The sequence below is a fragment of the Dicentrarchus labrax genome, unplaced genomic scaffold, assembly GCF_905237075.1.
Source record: "Dicentrarchus labrax unplaced genomic scaffold, dlabrax2021, whole genome shotgun sequence".
Classification (NCBI taxonomy): Eukaryota; Metazoa; Chordata; class Actinopteri; family Moronidae; genus Dicentrarchus; species Dicentrarchus labrax.
Window position 1 is genome coordinate 3936962 of NW_026136719.1, and position 19631 is coordinate 3956592.

General features: G+C 39.3%; 1 protein-coding gene across 5 annotated transcripts in view; it reads right to left on the reverse strand.

The window, feature by feature from the left end:
- Window positions 1-19631, reverse strand: part of LOC127351324 (uncharacterized) — a 34578-nt gene that overhangs the window by 12727 nt on the left and 2220 nt on the right. The window contains exons 3-15 of one of the 5 annotated variants that reach the window (XM_051378766.1): window positions 19075-19212; window positions 18455-18593; window positions 17783-18372; window positions 17550-17680; window positions 17223-17364; window positions 16974-17114; window positions 16825-16887; window positions 16131-16189; window positions 15064-15254; window positions 14561-14964; window positions 14222-14321; window positions 13844-14042; window positions 12865-13760 (exon numbers count right to left, since the gene is read on the reverse strand). The exons of 1 other annotated variant lie outside the window; for it this stretch is intronic. In XM_051378766.1, the coding sequence (XP_051234726.1) occupies window positions 13621-13760; window positions 13844-14042; window positions 14222-14321; window positions 14561-14964; window positions 15064-15254; window positions 16131-16189; window positions 16825-16887; window positions 16974-17114; window positions 17223-17364; window positions 17550-17680; window positions 17783-18372; window positions 18455-18593; window positions 19075-19212 (2437 nt within the window). In that variant the 3' untranslated portion in view covers window positions 12865-13620. Of the gene's footprint in view, window positions 1-12864; window positions 13761-13843; window positions 14043-14120; window positions 14322-14560; window positions 14965-15063; window positions 15255-16130; window positions 16190-16824; window positions 16888-16973; window positions 17115-17222; window positions 17365-17549; window positions 18373-18454; window positions 18594-19074; window positions 19213-19631 lie in introns of those variants that run through there. 3 more of the 5 variants (XR_007880856.1, XM_051378765.1, XM_051378768.1) reach the window with 3 other exon arrangements.

A 19631-nucleotide genomic window follows, 5' to 3' on the forward strand; every position in this document is an offset into this window, starting at 1 on the left:
TTCTCACTTCCACGTTTCCTGTCTTCCCCTCAGCTGAAAAAGAAAAAGGAAATGAACTGTACTGACTTCAACTTTATTCGTATATATGCACCAAACAAACACAGAGACAATAAAACCCAATTAAGTAAAAATAGTTTTAAATTGAGACAGAGCCCTGAATCATACTTGGTTTCACATTCAGTTTTTTTTCTCGTGCTGAAGGTGTTGTTGGAGTGAAATCCAAATCTCTTTAAAAAGCTGAAAGAAATGCAGATTGTTGGCATGACAATATTTTAATGCTTTTTATTTCCTGCTCTCGGTGTGCTGGATTGTTTTTCAATGTGACGTCAAACAACAAACAGTAACAGTAAGTAAACGGGCCCGTCCCAGAACACAAAACTATTTTAAATTCTATGGTAAATGACTCCTTTGCTATTCATCGTTTGTTGTTTGGTGTCTTGGTAAGGTCTCCCTTTTAAAAGAGGTTTCCAGACTTAAATAAAGGTTTTTATAAAATACAAACAAATCTTTGTTTTACTGTAACATTTTAGTCCAGTTGTTTTTTTTTCTTCTTCTATTATGTTTCAGTAACACTGTGAGTGTGAGTGTATTTTCTGTTTGTAGCCGAGTTGTTTAAACCGACTGATCAAAAGTCTTTCTGATGACGTACATAATACACACCTATACCACCAGAAGGCAGTTGTGATTTGATGTGATTGTGTATGTTAACTTTATGCTGACAAAGCTTTACCACTCTCAGATCATGTGACACTTTCTTATACATGCCTATACATGCTGGACCCATACATTTTAAGGGTTAACAAATAGCAATAACACATGTAAATATAACCTAGTGAACATTATCAACCTTTAGTTTCCTATAACTTGAAAGGTACATTGTGAGTGGCAAAATTCTGATTTAAGGTGTCGCTTTCAAAACAGCTCAGAAAAGAAATGTATGATATTGGTCATTACCAGAGTGGAGGAGTAGTAGTAATGGTGGGAGATCTGTTAGATTCACCAGTATCAGATCGGGTTCCCAGATCAAGATAAACTGTCATATGCCAAGGCTTTCGGTAAGAGAAAGTGTTTGGGAACCAGTATCCATAATAGATGTTTGAGGTGGCAGGATATCTGTTTGGGAAAATATTTTCAAGATGATACAAAAAAAGTGCTAAAAAACCAATTAATATGTGTGCTTGTGCCATTTATATCTCACCTGATCTCAAAGGGATGGTTTCCGTAGATTTTTCGCTTCGTCACTAACTCACAATGGCAATTTTTACCTTCACAACGATTTTGAGAAATTGTTGTGAAGGTACCTTTGGTTTGGGTGCCACAGTTCCCACTGTAACACCTGAAGTTATTATTGGTGCAGTAATAAGTGGTCTGCTTGTTGCGAAGCTCCACCTGTAAACAAGTCAGATTAAACACACATGCACATTGGCTGTGGCTCAGAGGCAGAGCGGGTCGTCCTCTAATCGGAAGGTTGTTGGTTCGATCCCCGGCTCCTGGTGACACATGTTGAAGTATCCTTGAGCAAGATACTGAACCGTGAATTGCTCCTGATGCCGTGTGTGAATGTGTAAGAATGAGTGAGTGAATGGGTTCCTGTTTGATGGGCTTTGCCAGCACTGAGTGAGTGTGTGAAAGGGCGAATGTGCCATCTAGTGTAAAAGCGCTTTGAGTGGTCAGAAGACTAGAAAGGCGCTACAGTCCTATACATAATGTCTGACAAGTGATGATGATGAATCAATAATTACATGTGCCTGCAAAGGAAGAAAGGCCAACCCATTCTCACCATAGGTCATCAAACACCGACGCTTTGTCACGCACCCTCTGCGTCTCATACAAGTGTGAACCTATCATGACGTCACCCATTGGTTTGTGGAATACCGCTTTGAAGCCTCAAGTTTGCATTTTGGCGGCCACCATGACAGTAAACTCATCAGGAAACTGTTTACTGAGCTCATAATTGAGTTGGCTAATTTCTCCATTAAAGTGAATGGGATCGCTGTGTTATTGCAGCCAACAGTGCTGCCACCTGCTGGAATTGACATAGAAGGCAGGTTTAAGACACTTGCAGGTTAGCTTCACTTTTCAGATCCGGAAGCTCTGTCCATTATATATACAGTCAATGGTCTCAGACAGACGTATGTGTCACCCTTTAGTGTCTTTATGAGACGCACCTGGCTGCCACAAAGCTTATCTTCCAGAAAGCTAATTGGTCTTGGATTAAAATATCTCTGTTAGGTAATTCACATGATGTAAGTGCGCATGCAAGACACTCATGTAACACGTTACTTATGTAACTCAAAACTTTAATTAACTCAGCAGTCACTTTTTCTTTCAAATGGGACACAAACCCCAGTCTTCTGGGTGAAAGTAGTGTGTTTGTTTAAATTTTATTAGCCACACCAAATCAGTAACACAATGTGGATACTATCATCAGTCACCCACTCTAACTCTGCATCTGGATAAAGGTTTACATCCCTCCATTTGCTTCCTGTAAAATAAAAAAAATAAAAATAAAAATCAACTACAAGATCCAGCTGATTCCATATAATGCCCCACTTCAGATCTCCTTGTTCCTCCTTCCACTCCTCGACCACTCCTCTCCTCAAATTTCAGTCTTTTATCCATTCCCTGCTCTAGCTGTAAAATTATAGGTGACCTTTGCTGTTTTAGCCCTTACACTGTGGAATCATCTTTCCCTATCACTCCAATTTGGTGCATCTTTGGACTGTTTTAGGCGGCTCCTCAAAACCAACCTCTATTAGCCTTTTTATACATCTCCTTTCCTGTGTTTGTTTACTTATTTTTGTTGTCTCTCTCTTATTTATAATTATTTATTCATCCATATTTTAGTATGTAGTTATTTTATTTTATAGATGTATATTATGTATTTATTTGTTTGTTTGTGAAGCAATTAGTAACTGTGTGTTTTAAAAAATATGCTATGTAAATAAAGGTTTGGGGTGAAGGTCACTGATCCACCATAATAACGGTAACTAAAATGCCATGCAGACCCACTTGAGACCAGAACCAGCAGTTGCAGTGACAGGATGGGAGAGGTCATGGTCCTTTCAGTGCTGCCTCCTCCTGTCTGCTCCGCATTGATAAGCAATGGCTATTATAAACTGTATGACAAGGAAATAAAGTCTGGAGAGTAGAATTACTGCAAGGCTATCACAAGCCAAGGAAAAGACAAGCATTAACCTGTTAGATAACATTACTTGCAAACAGGACATGAAGAGGGTCCTGTTTGACCAGTCAACGTGCAGGAAGGCTGAGCATCTGTGGATATTCATTTATTGTAAGGAGGAAAAATACCCACAGATTGATCCACGCAGTGACAGGTGAAAGAGATATTTTAGTTATGTGGCTTCTCATAACACAGTATTACATTGCTACACTGTCAGGGTAAAGTGGAGAGGAAGAGGTAGAAGTATCAACATCATTCATCAAATGAATGGCATTATTATATCTAAAACACGAAGGAAATGTATTAAATTCTTGTTCCAATGCTAAAACAAAGGGATTGATATATAATCCACCCTAGCAGCTAGATTTCAGCGTGATCAATCAATGTCTTTTTCCACACAAAAAGTATAATATTTGCTTTGTGTTAAATGCAAACATTATAATGACACTGCTAATGTACCTGATAAACATGCTGATGTAAAGAAGGGAGAAGTCTGTGAGCATGCTAACATTTGCTAATTAGTGGTAAACCGAAAGTACATCTGAGCACAATGGGATGAAAACGAATAAAAACTAAGGTAACAAAAACTTTTCTTATTTTCAGGTGATTATACACTAATAAAAACGTACCTATGAATATTATATTCCATTTTTGAGAATAGAGCATCCTAAATGTTACACACTGCACTTTGAAGGTGGGTGTTCCCAACCTGGGGACACAGTAGAACTTATATCTCAGCATTTTGTTAATCTCTGTGAAGAAAACTAAATGAAATAGTCATTTTTTTAAAGTTAAGATTATTATTTATGATCTAAATTCTAAAGACTGGAAAACAAGCTACATTCACAGAGCCTTTACTCTCTGATAAACAGCCTCATCCTGCATTAGAAAACTTAAAACCACCAAAGAGCTGATAGGACAATGAGAAGAAAACACTTTATTTGTCAAGAAAGAATCCTATTAAATCTGTATGATTGTTACAATACTGTGACTGTCCCTTGACTCGTATAACGATAACAGTACAGAACAACTGATAAACTGTGCAATGAACCCAACAGTGAACACAGTAACTGCAGATATGAGTTTTTCTGATATTTTTAGGAACTTTAAACTTTAAAAACTATAAAATTCTCAGTCTGAATTATGTATTTTTTTATTTTCAACAGTCTTGATAGGCTTGTTTTTTTTGACAAAAGTGTTTTTTTTTCTTCTTCCTGTCACTTTGCCATTGTCCAATCAGCTCTTTGGTTGTTTAACTTTTCTAATGCAGGCTGAGGCTGTTTATCAGAGAGTGAGGGCTCTGTGAACATAGCTTATTTTTAGATCTTCAGAGTTTAGATCTAAAATAATGATCTACACTTTTGAAATATCAATTTCATTTAGATTTTAGAATTTAGAAATGAAAACAAATGCATGACATTAAGCTTTGGTAACCCATAAGGGGGTCCCAACCCCCAGGTTGGGAACCACTGTGCTAGTACTTCATCCAAGTTGCTCGTTTTACACAAACTTCCTGCAGTTGATGTGTTCACTATGTGGGTTCATTGTACAGTTTATCAGTTGTTCTCTACTGTTACTGTTCTGCACTCAATTGAATGTGAAATATCCATAAAATATTCAGTCAGTTTACTCAATGAAAGAAACCAGTGCTTTAAGGGTGAGTGATCCCTTAAAGCACAGTGATTACAATTCACCCTGAAGCAGAGATGAATGTAAAAATACTCCATTGCAAGATTTGTATTAAATGCACAAAAGAACATATAAGCAAAATGTACGTATCAAAAGTAAAGTTTAATTCAATGGGGGATCTATGACAACAATATGTATAGAAAATAAGATGTAAAAATATGTACACTAGCAGCAGTTTAATAAATAAATGACAATAATGTGAGAACTGGAACTGTGAACTATAAAGTGTCTTAATGTCAGAGTAATAAATAATAAATAACCATTGTAAAGTATTGCTAAGTCCCTTAAATGAACCCACAACCCTACAGATTTCTGCCATAGACTATTGAGTGCAGGGTTGTGTGTCCCAATCCATGTGTGCGTAATCGGATTTGTATATGTGTAATAAATCTACAAATCTGTATTAAAATTTGCAAATGCACTATGTGTTGACACATTTGTAAATGCAGAGTGAAGTGGTAGAAGGGGGCAGGAAAACAACATGCTCAAAATCATCGTCATCCATGGTTGTCTATTTTTCTGATTTCATATTTCAAGCTGAGTCACTTTAACCGCACATCAGTAAATTAAAAGCCTGCAGGAATAAGAAGGGCAACAGGGAAAAACAAGTTGTTACGATTAATTAAATACTAATGCTATGCTGCTATGTGCAGCTGTTAAAGTTAAAGTGATCGACTGGCATTTAGCATTTAAAGTAATACAAAAATAAAGAATTTCCTTATATTATCTAGTGGCCGTTAAGCCATTTTAGACAGACATAGGTGTGTTGGATGGAGGTGAAACATAACAGAGACTGTAGGTGCTTTAGTTGGAAAAATGCTCAGCACCTGCCAGGATTTGATTTAATTACAGTTCCTTCCCATTCTGCCAATCTGTGAGATCATTGTAGTGTGAACTGAAAGCATGTGGAAGATTGTAAAAATAATCATCATATTACTGGAAGCTGTGTCGTTTTTTGAAGCTGAAGTTGCAGAGCAGTAAAAAAAGAGCGGAATGACATTGCCATCCTGTCACCATGCACTAGTGTGACTAGAAACATGCAGGGCCGCCACACTCCTTCATAGCAAATTAAATGCTGATAAAAAGTGTAATTTTACCTAATAACTATTTACTTTTCCTTTCATTACTTTGTAGCAAAATATTTCAACAACTATTGAACGGATTATGAAATATTGTTCATTCTCAGAAACGAAAAAAGGCCTAACAAACATGACTGAAGGTTAAGTTCCTCAGCAACTGAAACTGATGTCAAGGGGTGAATGAACATGAACACATGGACCAAACACAGTCTTCAGATCACTTAGCTAACGTTAGCAAGAATCAGAATCACTTTGATGGGTCAGATATGTGCACACATACAAGGAATTTTACTCCAGAGTTACGTTGCTCTCACTGTACAAACACAGAATAAATAAACAGGACAAGAAGCTCAACAAAACAAACATAAACTTCAATGTACAGATATATATCTATATAAACACAGACAGATAATCTGTGTGAAAATCACTGTTCCTCCAACTATAGTGCTCCGAATGGCATTTACAGGAATCCACCGAGCCCCAACGAAGATAGTTAATTGGTCAGTCTCATTCGCAGGCCGTCAAATACAGACACTTTGTGACCATAGAAATGAGACTCAATAATCAACTATTAACATGTTTCTTTCTTTCTTTTTGATACTTTCTGACGTACAGCCAAAGCTGCATCTGCAACGTTAGTTTCTGGCAGGTAGTACAGAGTTATTTTTCAGTGAGCATTGGGTATACCCTCTTCTAAATGCCCTCTAAAGCACATCATTCAGGAGTGTAAGTTCAATGTTTTTCCTAGGATGGGGAAGGCATCAGATTGTTGTCCAATTTTCATGAGTGAATGGAGCAAGGAATACTTCTCTCAAAATGCATTCTAATGCATGCAGTCTAAGGATGTTTATACTTTGCTTATTTATATATATATTTATATATATATATATATATATATAAACAAGGTGACTGAGCAGTCATTTGTCTCATGGTGGATCATTTTCTCCACAGAAAGTATAACCTTTCTGGCACATGTCTGTGCGCGTGACAGTGGATTTTGTTCCTGACAGGTGTTGCAGTAAATTGTTTCCTCCTTACGTGTCAGATGATTGACATAAAGGGAAGCAGGGCACATTCATCATATTTCATCACTGATAACCATACCACGGATACACAATAATATATTGTAACATGAAAAAGAAAAACACTGTGCTGTGAGTAATGATGTGAGTAACGGCGTATTTATATTTATATAAATATATTTTAAAAACATATCTATAAATTCAATGGTATTGCATTGCATTGAACGATAACAATAAACAAATGCACACAAATACATACAAATACACTACACATATGTACACGTATATATACCTACGTAATAGGGATGGAAAGGGTCAAATTATTAAATAAATGCGCATTTAGAATAGATGCGCATAAACCGCATCTATTTTCACAACCCGCCCCACCCCGTCCCGCCGCTATTAAATAAACGTTAAATATGTCATTAAATAAGGCTTTTATTCTGTCTTACAAATGTGCTTGAAAACAGCCTTTCGAGTGGCACTGGAAACTGGCAACAAATTCAAATCTTAATAAAAATAAATATATATATATATAGGCGCTTTTGTGACGTTAGTTAACAGTGTTGTTAAGAAGTAGGCTGTATTGGACATATTTAATCCATAATGACCCGCCCCAATAAAGTTCACATTTCTTGACCCGACCCAACCCGACCCGCGGGTAACTCGTGAGACCCGGTTACGGGTCGGCCCGCGATCACCACTACATAATATATAATTTCATCAATTGTGTAGTCTCTTTGTGTTGCCGTCCTGTCCTGTTACTACAGGATTTCAGGAGTTTAGGAGTCTGTAGTAGTCTGTAGTCTGAAGTAATCTCCCCACTGGACTTTTTCCCTTCCCTTCACCACTATTCTCTCCTGTACACTGACATGGGAGCTGAGCTGACTTTTCTAGGGATACTTCAACCCTAGCTCTTGTACTGTTTTGGTCTGACCCTTTTCCGAACTGGTCTTGGGCTCCTTCGTCTAACCGAATCTCCGACTTCTCCTGTAGCGGAGTCACAGCCCTTTGTGACCTTTGCCGCTGAAATAGGCCCTGCTGTCTCTGGGACGTATTGAAAATCAATGTCACCAAATCTCCTTTCCTGCCCATCAACTGGAGAGTCATTTCTGGCATCATCAGAAGTGTGTACATGATCATGAACATTGTCCACAACATGGACAGTCTCCCCTTCCAGGTTTTGACTCTGGAGATTTTCATGCATTTCTTCTCCTGCTGCCTGTTCTCCCACATTTTCTTCCGGCTCTCTTGAGCCTTCAACATCTCGGCTCTTGCACTGTGCTCCTCTTTTGCTCATCGAGCCTCTCCTGCACCTCCTCTTTTCTTTGCCTGTCAGAAACATATGTGGATATTCTTTTATGGAATTTAGCCATATATGTAACATACGCTCTCATTTCATCTTCCAAAAGGGCCAGACTTGGACCCTTTCCGCTTGTTCGCAAACAATGCGTAGGCATCCGTCTTCCCGTGACCAATTCATGGGGTGTCATATGCAAATCACGCACTTCACTTCAGCGACACACCGTTAGCGCCAAAGGAAGTGCCGCTATCCAATTTAGACCCGTGTGCTGGCAGATCTTGACAATGCGATTTTTCAAAACACCATTAATTTTTTTCACAAATCCCTTGACTTTGCGGGTGTCACAGCTCTATTGAGCCAGATATCCCCATAAACTTAAGTAGCAATGACTTCATGAGCTTCTTTTATAATAAAATTATTACTATTAGAGAGAAAATTAATCACCAACTGCTATCAACAGTTATCAGTGGCTCTCCAAGTTCAGGGACTTTAACTAATGTAAACTTAGATATATATTTAGACTGTTTCTCTGCTATTGATCTTCATCAGTTAACTTCAATAATTTCTTCATCGAAGCCATCAACCTGTCTATTAGACCCGATCCCAACTAGGCTGCTTAAAGAAGTTGTTCCCTTAATTGGCACTTCTTTACTGGATATGATTAATCTTTCTTTATTATCAGGATATGTACCACAGTCCTTTAAAGTAGCTGTAATTAAACCCCTTCTTAAAAAGCCCACTCTTGACCCCGGGGTTTTAGTCAACTATAGACCGATTTCTAACCTCCCCTTCCTCTCTAAGATTCTGGAGAAAATAGTCGCCAAAGAGTTGTGTGACTTTCTACATAACAATAGTTTATTTGAGGATTTTCAGTCAGGATTTAGAGTTCATCATAGCACAGAGACAGCTCTGGTTAAAGTTAATAATGACCTTCTGATTGCTTCTGACAATGGACTTGTCTCTGTACTTGTATTATTAGATCTTAATGCTGCATTTGACACCATTGACCATGATATTCTTTTACAGAGACTTGAGCATCAAATTGGCGTTAAAGGAACTGCACTAAGCTGGTTTAAGTCATATTTATCAGATCGTTCGCAGTTTGTACATGTTAACGATGAATCTTCAATAAATATTACAGTTAGTCATGGAGTTCCACAAGGTTCTGTACTTGGACCAATATTATTTACTTTATATATGCTCCCTTTAGGCAACATTATTAGGAATCACTCCATTAACTTTCACTGTTATGCAGATGATACGCAGTTATATCTATCGATTAAGCCCGATTAAATTAACCAATTATCTAAATTACAAACATGTCTTAAGGACATAAAATCCTGGATGAGCTGCAATTTTCTGATGTTAAACTCAGAAAAAAAAGACATTTTTGTTCTTGACCCCAAAAACCTTAGAGACTCACTGTCTAAAGATATAGTTAATCTAGATGGCATTACCTTGGCCTCTAGCACCACTGTCAGAAATCTTGGAGTTATCTTTGATCAGGATTTGTCATTTAACTCCCACATAAAGCAAACCTCTAGGACTGCCTTCTTTCATTTACGTAATATTAGAAAAATTAGACACATACTATCACAGACAGATGCAGAAAAACTAATCCATGCATTTGTTACTTCAAGGCTAGATTACTGCAACTCTTTATTATCAGGTTGCCCCAATAAGTCCATTAAAACGCTCCAATTAATTCAGAACGCTGCAGCACGAGTACTGACAGGAACTAGAAAAAGAGATCACATCTCTCCTGTACTAGCTTCTCTGCACTGGCTCCCTGTAAAATGTAGAATATAATTTAGAATCCTCCTCCTCACCTATAAAGCTCTTCATGGTCAGGCCCCTTCATATCTTAAAGAGCTCATAGTACCCTATTACCCCTCTAGAACACTACGTTCTCTGAATGCTGGACTACTTGTGGTTCCTATAGTCTCTAAAAGTAGAACAGGAGCCAGAGCCTTCAGTTACCAAGCTCCTCTCCTGTGGAACCAGCTTCCAGTTGTGGTTCGGGAGGCAGACACCCTCACCACATTCAAGAGTAGGCTTAAGACATTCCTCTTTGATAAAGCTTATAGTTAGGGCTGGATCAGGTGAGTCCTGAACCATCCCTTAGTTATGCTGCTATAGGCCTAGACTATCGGGGGATTTCCCATGGTGCACTGAGCTCCTCCCTTCCTCTCTCTTTCTGCACTCATTCATGTCCCATTAATGCATGTTACTAACTTCACTTCTTCCCCGGAGTTCTTGTGCTTTCTCGTCTCGCAGGTTCTTATCGATCCTGGTGGAGCCTCCTGCCATGGTCCTGCTAGATTGCCATTGCCAATACTGTTGTTGCTGTGCACCTGTCTGTCTGTCTGTCTGTCTGTATGTCTGTCTGTCTCTCTCTCTCTCTCTCTCTCTCTCTCTCTCTCTCTCACCCCAACTGGTCGAGACAGACGACCACCCACCTAGAGCCGGAGGATCTGTCCTAGGTTTCTGCCTTTTAACAGGCAGTTTTTCCTTGCCCTTGTCGCCAAGTGCTTGCTCATGGTGGTACTGTTGGGTCTCTGTAATTAATGCTATAAAGAGTTCGGTCTAGACCTGCTCTATTTGAAAAGTGTCCTAAGATAACTTCTGTTATTCATTGGCGCGATACAAATAAAATTGAATTGAATTGAATTGAATTGAAATTGAATTGTTCTCAACCAAAACATATATACATCTATCTAATATAAAATCTTATCATGACATGATCTCACACACAGCTGGAACACAGCAGAGACAGCGCTCCACACACACACACACACACACACACACACACACACACACGATCACTGTCTCTCACGCACACACATGAAAACTAGTCATCCAGCAGCAAAAATGCATAGCAAAGTCACAAAACACACAGCAAATTCAACACCATCTTAAAAACACAAACAGCATTCAACTCTAAATCCTCTAAATCAATTCATTCATACTGTTCCTATAGCATGCTTCCGCCGCTCCTTTTTTCCTTTTTCCTTTATCTTTTTTCCTTTCTAAATTTTTGCTACCTTGAGGTGTAGATATTCAATGAGAGGCTGCTTCAGACACCGTTCGTCAACTAGTGTATTGAGTGGGAACTTACAATTGAATTTTCATTCTACACCTTCCAGTCCCTTGAACTGACCTGAAATTCACCTAGTGACTTTCCAGGATTTGTGCCCCGTCTAAAACCGCCTCCCAGAGGGCTTTTGTCCAAATCAGCGGCGTCCTATTCCTTTTTTCCTTATTTCGATCCCTTATTTATTCAAGCCAATTTCCCTGGGCCCAGGGTTGTCACTCTCTTTTTCCTTTAATCCAATTCGACTATTCCTTAAAGCCAACTTTCACGCAGTGTCTAATTTACACATGTCTTACCGTTAAGGAGTTGAGAGCCCAATCTCCATTAATCTTGCATAGATTTTTAGCTCACCTTCTCGTTACTAAGTAGGCTATTCTACATCTCTTCCTTTTCCTTTACTTTAACTTCCTATTTTCTATCTTCCCTTATTACACTCAAACTCCCCCATTGCGTTGTCCACAACGCAATAAAACCAAATTTAGAACGGAATATCACCCCAAACATCAACACAGCATGGCACACACACACAAGGTCCTTCATGGTGCGACCAGACAGCACACACACACAGCCTCAACGAACAAACCAGCACCCAATCTTGTGAGTGAAGATGTATTGAAGAGAAGTCAGCTGACACCGTCGTGATTATATAAAAAAGTCCAGCATCAATACAAGCACCGCGGTGCTTGGAGAGCATCCAGCCAAAATGAACAGCTCTGTTCTATCTATTATGCATCGGACACAGGTTTTTATAGGTCTGTTGTTTATTCCAGAATATAGTAATGAAACATCTGGTTCTAATACAGATGAGCAATGTAAAGAGGGAGATCGGGGGGGTTTCGAGGGGGAGGTCAAGAGGCCATCGAGAGACCCCTAACTTAAACATTCGAGAGGAAGAATTATGTCCTTTGGGCCTCATGAACTACTGACACTACATATGTTGATAAAATATCATTTGAACTTATAACCCTTTAGACACCACAAGTCTAAGTACAGTATTTGAGTAAATATACTTAATTAGGTACATATTCCACCCTTGAACCAGAATTTTTTATTTATTTAAATGACAAATTATTGAATTTATATTAACAGAAATCCTAATTTTAAAGACGTCACAACTTCATCTAGTGTAAACTGGCTTTCATCAACTCAGAAAACTCGAACTTACTGCCGTGGACCATCAGTCCCGTCCACAAAAGGACAAACACTGCGAGAAAAGACATTTTCCGGCTTGGAAACTACAAAGCATGTGGTCTCTTTGTTAATATGAATTATTAATATAATAACATTTCATTGATTTTTTTCCATTATAAAGTGTCACAAGCCGGCTCAAGGCTGGACAAAGAAGGGGAGAACACACATGAGAAGATACATAAATGTAATGAACACCATCATCTGATATGTTAGACAATATAAAGTGTGTGTGTGTGTGTGTGTGTGTGTGTGTGTGTGTGTGTGTGTGAGTGAGAGAGAGAGAAAGGAAGAGGACAAAAATATGATTTCTGTATGTTTTTATTGATCCATTAAAAAAGTAAACATAATAGAATTTGGTCTAACTGTATGCTTTTGACATGTAAAGGTGGTATTTGACCGAGCAAAGATTATGCTTGGACTAGACATACAAATCAAGTTACTTGTTTTAAATGATACTGTAAAACACAATAGTAGAAGCTCTTTTAAAGCCACATGAGATCCCACAGCAGGAAACACCACAACTGATCACCCAGCAGCTGCAGTGCTAGGTGATCATCCTGTTAGTGTTGGTCAGTATAAAACTGTTTCTTCCTCTTTCAGCTCAAACAAATACAGCTTTAGACATTTCGAAAGACGTTATAAAACTCACTCATTTAAATGAGATGGAAAAAAAGTTACATTCAGTAAAAATGGAGGATTGTAAACAGGATTACAATTTCAAAATATCAGTAAAATGTGCCTTTAGGGGGCGCTGTCGAGCCATTTTGTGACGCCCATATACAAGACCCTTAGAACACGTACATTTTGTCTTACAGAATTGTCTTTATCTGCATATTTGGCACTGAGTAACAGAAAAGTTACATTACTTTAATATTGTGATACTTGGATTAGGTTGTGGATTAACAGGCAATACAAGTAACTGTATTGGATTACATTTTTAAAGTAAACCTCTGAACCCTGATAGTTAGATACATGAACACCCAATATCTGATAGTAAAAGTAATCAATCAATCAATCAATCAATAATTCTGGACTGGTATTTTGCTCATGCTGCTGTCTTAACTTTCGAATACGGGCAGAGGTTGGTATTTGACCCCTGACACTTTGGCTTTGTACACGACCACTGCACTGATCATACCAACAGCTGCAAGAAGACATCCAGCGATGAACACCAGGTTCACATTCAGGTTCAGGTTCACTGGAGAAAAAAAGAAGCGTAATTAGAATTCAGTCTCAAACAAGTCAGCTGGCTGTTAAGAAAAACACTTCCTGTTTTCATACTTGGGCTTTCGGTGAGCTCTGCCGATCTCTTCAGGCGGAGAGGACCCTGGGAAACCAGGTGCCTTGCAGTCTGGCTGACAACCTCTCTCTTTCTGCGGTGATGGTGACCGCCTGACCATGTGGAGTTGATGCATCCCCGCGAGCACCTGGTGCCGGAGTCCCCTGCTTCACACATCATGACTGAACAGCTGATGTACACCTGAATGCAACAGGACACGCCGTCATTACATCAGCAGACAAACGGAGTTAAAGACAGATCCCACATAGAAGATTTAACCTGCTAGTGTCTTCAGTTTACAAGTAAATACAAATGAAAAGAAATTCATGTATTTTTTTAAAATAAAAGTTTAAATGTAGTTGTATTTGTTTGTTCCTCACCTGGTCATGCAAGCCGATGAACTTGAAGGCCTCCACACAGAACCTGAATTGGCCCTTGTGATCGGAGGAATGGATTTTAACAGTTGAGTCCACTTTACACCTATTCAGAGCACAAACAAAAAGAAAGATAACATAAGTAACTCGATACCTTGCAATGGATGCCATTAAAGGGGCTGATGATCCTACTGAAGGTGTATTAAAGGTGATAGACAACTATTCAAACTCATTCACACCTTCAGACAATTTAGTTTCAACCCTCTCATATGAAAGCAAAAAACAAATCTTTACAAATTATTTGTTATGTCCTCTGTTGCCACTAGGGGGTGCACTCATGCTTACCCATTCTCAATGATGGGGTAGGTTGGCCAGTAGTTGGGGTTGTCATATGGTGCAGCTGTGCAGGACTCCACGAACAGCTCGGTGTTGTTGACTGAGGAGGAGGTGGCCTCTATCTGCATGTAAATCCTGTCCCCTATGTCATACTCCAGAGGGTATGAATCCGGATCAATCATGGTTTCGAATTGGCCGTTGGGATAAAACTCAAACTGGTATGTGAATGTGCCGAAGCCTTTCTCCCAGACTGTGATGTTCTTCCTGTGTGCTGTGAACCCCAGTGTCACATTCCCCCGTTTGGGGTACTGGCAGTAGAACTGCACTTCCAGCAGGTGTTTCCTGGTGATCAGGTCAGCGCTGTTGTCGACTGTGGTGATTTCGTTCTTGAACATTAGGTTGTCTTCGTCTTCCTGCAGAATAAAATGTCACATATTCAGGTCTCATAGTGCTAATGAAAAAGAAAAGCAACACCAGTGTCTGAGAACGGGGAGCAAGTGACCCTGCGGTACCTCGATCTGAGTGCCACAAGCGTTGAGCGGGATCACAGCGACGATGTGAGTGCTGTTGGAGTGTCTCTGGAGGCTGCAGTCGGTGTTGGTGGAGTCACTGAGCCGCAAATGATCCTCGTGGAGTCCAGCAAATGAAGTTTTCTCAACCTCGACCCTCATTGTAGACTCCGTGCAAATCACATTGGCTTCAACTAGAGCAAGACATATATATACATTTAAACCATTTATACACTTTATCCTGAAAACTCCGTATTTTCTCAAAGATATTGTGTGATAGAAGCTGCATTAAGCGATATTTTTGACATTGATATATTACTTAATGCAGTAGTATAGTTCCTGTTTATCTGCTGTAAGTAGACAGTAGTCATTTATGGATGGATGGCCATGATTACACCAACCTGATAATCTGAAGTGTGTAATATATCGGCCCTGAGTGGAGTGTATCTGCCCTCTAGTGGTCAGCTTTAAAGGTTCCCTGTGTCTTTATAATATTTGTTTAAATGTTTAAATGTTTATGCTTCTTTGCTTGCAGTACTTCCTTTCATCCTCATTTATCAACCTGATCAGTAAGTGTGTTAACCTGTGTGGCGTTTCTCTGCCCTCTAGTGGTCAAAATGGCTAAAGTCAGCTTTAAAGGTTCCCTGTGGAGTTTTAGACCTCTAGTAGCTCCAGGGAGCTGTTTTTCTAAGACTGAGTTTTGTTTATCTTATGCACACCCACACTCATGGATGCCAAGAAAAGCAGCAGTGTGCCAGCCAAGAAAGGGAAGAAGAAGAAGAAGAAAGGAAAAGTCAGATCAAATGAAAGTAAAAAGTACAACATTTGCCTCTGAGATATAGTGGAGTTAGATTTCACCACTGAACATGACTGTTTCTTTCAAGGAAACTATAAAGAAATATATTATTCAAATTGTGCTTCAGCTCTAAGTGGATAGGTTTCAGTTAATATGAATAAAGAATCTTGCTGGTATTTCTGTGTGATGGAAGACTTTTGCTTACAATGGATGATCCAGACTTTTGTTTCGTAACAAGGTTTACACAAAATGTTGACAGTGAAGTAGCACTCACCTTGTTTCTTCCCAATGTCCACTACAACACACCTCATCTCAGACTGATAGATGCCAGACCTGGAAAGCATCAGTGAGCACTTTAATAATTTAACTGATGAGAGTAATAACGATTTGCAATGTTACATTACAGTTATTAATCAAAGTAACTAAGTCACATTATTGTGGAATGTTTTTGTTCAGCCTGTGGTGTTAAGCAACTTTTAATGATTAGTAAAAATAATAAAATAGCCTGCTTGTTGCTACTCTTATGAATGAATATGCAGAAAAACATAAAAAAAAGTTTGCAGAAACATTAAAGTAAATAAAAATAAATTAAATATTTAAATATACACAATATATGCTGTACCATCACCAGGTTTAAGAGGCTGCAATGCTTTTAGTTTTCAGTTTACTCCTCCTCTAATGTTAATAATTGTGATAGTAATATGAGTAACATAACTATACCAGGTAATAATTTAAGTAATTTAAGTAATTACTTTTTAGATGAGTAATAAGGCAAAAGTAACTAATACACTTGCCAAACACTTCTGATTTGTCATTAATAAAGTCAATACTGTTCTTTGTCTTCTAATTACATTTAAACTCACATCATGAATTTATAATTTTTATGAATAATTATAAAGTCTTTTAAATCTTTCATAGGTTCCTCATTTGTTCCTAAAAAACACCAAACACAGAGGAATGTTACTCACTGTGAGGTTGGGGTGGGGTGGTAATGGGAATGGTGTGTGGGTTGAAAGCCGGTCACAGCAGCCCTGCAAAATATGTAAAAAGTTAAATAATGGTTTTACACTCACACACATACTAATTCTGTGGTTAACGAAATGAACCCTCGGCTCACCCTGTCACTGCCTCAACAGCGAAGCAGATTGCGTAATGATCTCCCAGGTCATCTACGGTAGGCGTCCACCGAATGACAAACTCGTCATGGTGCTTGTGTTTGCTGATGTTCAGCGGTCCACTGATGATAATATCGTGTATTCTGTACGAAAGTAAACCAGAGATTTCCTCGATGATGCTGATGTTATCTCACTTGCTGAAATGATGAGAATGTTTTGCTGCCACTTTGATCATGTTGCTTTTCACTTACGTTGCGTATGAAGCTTGGGCTTTGACTTTTATCTCCACTTCTTTGTTGACCTCTGCTTGGATGTGTTCTCCGTTTTTAGGTGTTGGGGACACAAACTTTGGCAGGTAGAGTCCCTCCTGACACGAGGGAGCAGCTGGGTCCACTGGAGTTAAAAAAAGAAAGATGACCCTAAATTCCAACTGCACACAAAAATCCTTGTTTCTCGGAAAAGAAAATAATCTTGTAAAGCATGTTCTGCACATTAAGGTGGTGCTCAAATTGATTAAGTGTGAATTAGCTATTAAAATGTGGTCAAACAATTATTAGGATAAGTAAAACATCACTTACCAAGTAAAGAGAACTGCAAAGGTAGTTTACTGAGAGGAGCAGTGGAGGCATGCAGGTGTGTCGTGGTGGTAGTGTAGATTGGGGTGGTTGTAGTAGGTTCTTGAGTGGTTGTAGTATACCACCACCATGGGGTAGTAGGAGCCCACCACCATGGGGTTGTGGTTGGTGCTGCGGTTGTGGTCGGTGCTGTCGTTGTGGTCGGTGCTGTGGTTGTAGTATGCCACCACCATGAGGTTGTAGGAGCCCACCACCATGGGGTTGTGGTTGGTGCTGCGGTTGTTGTTGGTGCTGCAGTTGTGGTCGGTGTTGTGGTTGATGTATGCCACCACCACCACCATGGGGTTGTGGTTGGTGCTGCGGTTGTTGTTGGTGCTGCAGTTGTGGTCGGTGTTGTGGTTGATGTATGCCACCACCACCACCATGGGGTTGTGGTTGGTGCTGCGGTTGTGGTTGGTGTTGTGGTTGAAGTATACCACCACCACCATGGGGTTGTGGTCTGTGCTGCGGTTGTGGTCTGTGCGGTGGTTGTGGTCGGTGCGGTGGTTGTGGTCGGTGCTGTCGTTGTAGTATGCCACCACCATGGGGTTGTAGTATGCCACCACCATGGGATTGTGGTTGGTGCTGGTGCAGTGGTTGTGGGATACCATGACGAGTATGTGGGAGCTGCTCTCTTTCTCCTCATAGACAGTGGAGCCCTGAGGGATGTGGATCCGTCGGTGTAGGCCACAGTGATGCTTCTTTTAGGGAAGTCCTCCACCACCATCTCAAATCCATAAACGCTGGGGTTGGCACTGGCGTAGTTGTAGTGTAATGTGCAAGAGCCCTAACAGTATGGATAATAAGTAGCTTAGTGAGGCAAAGCATCAGTCCGATATTGTGCAACGTATTGAGAAATTTCAACTAACCTGATCTAAGTGGAAGCCTGAAGGTTGGTCACACCTGCTGCACTCTGTTCCTGGATTATTTCCATATCTGCATCGGACTTGGTCACCATCAGGATCAAAGGAAATCAGCTTGTATGTCCGTGGGCAGTTCTGAGGCACTCTTTAATAGACACATCAACAGTTAGTAACAGGATAAAACTTTCTATTAAGGTCATGTAATACATTATAAGCACATTCATAAGACATTATAATTAATTTACATTGCTTTATTAAAACATTTAGCAATGCATGAGCACTTATAATGAGGTTTATGAACTATTATAAGTGGTGGATATAATGTATATTATGTTTATCATTCATATTGCTTTATTGACATTTGTTACATTTGTGAACCGTCTTATAAGTTGTCATGTATGATTATAAACATTTGTTAAGAGTTTTATAAAGACTTGCATTGTAATAATATTAAATTATTATTATTCAGGACATTCATTTCAGTAGTTTTGGACTCCTGTAGCTATCTGGCTGCCACAATGTCTCTTTTGTACGACCACTGGGGGACAGCAAAGTAGGAACTTTTCCTCAGGTTTTTAAATAAAATGATTAAAGGTTAGTCTTCGTGTAAACTGCAGGGGACTTACCGTAGGAAAGGTAGAATGGCAATGTCCGGTGATCTGTTTGGTTTTCCAGTGTCAGATCTTGTTCCCAAATCCACATGTGTCAGTAGATTCCAATTATTAACCCAGTTACGAGTCGAGATCCAACAACAGCTAGAAGCCCTGGTACGTGAGGAAAAAACACTCTTGAAAAAAAACATCTACCAACGGCAAATACAACTGAACATGCAACTGAAGGTCCAGTGTGTCACACTGAGGAGGATCTATTGGCAGGAATATAATATTCAGAGGTATGTTTTCATTAGTGTTCAATCGCCTGAAAGTAAGAATCGATGTGTTTTTGGTACCTTCGTTTTTTTTTATTTCTACCACTAGGGGGTCTCTGACATCAAAACAATAACAAGAACAAAGTTTTATGATGTTGTGAAGTAGCGTGGGATCATGGGAGTTGAATTATCCACAGAGGTCTCCTCCTCTCCAAAACAAACAGACCCGCTGATTAAAACCACTAAACACACTGAATAAAGCAGTTCCACCTTAAACACACTGAATAAAGCAGTTCCACCTTAACAATCACTGCT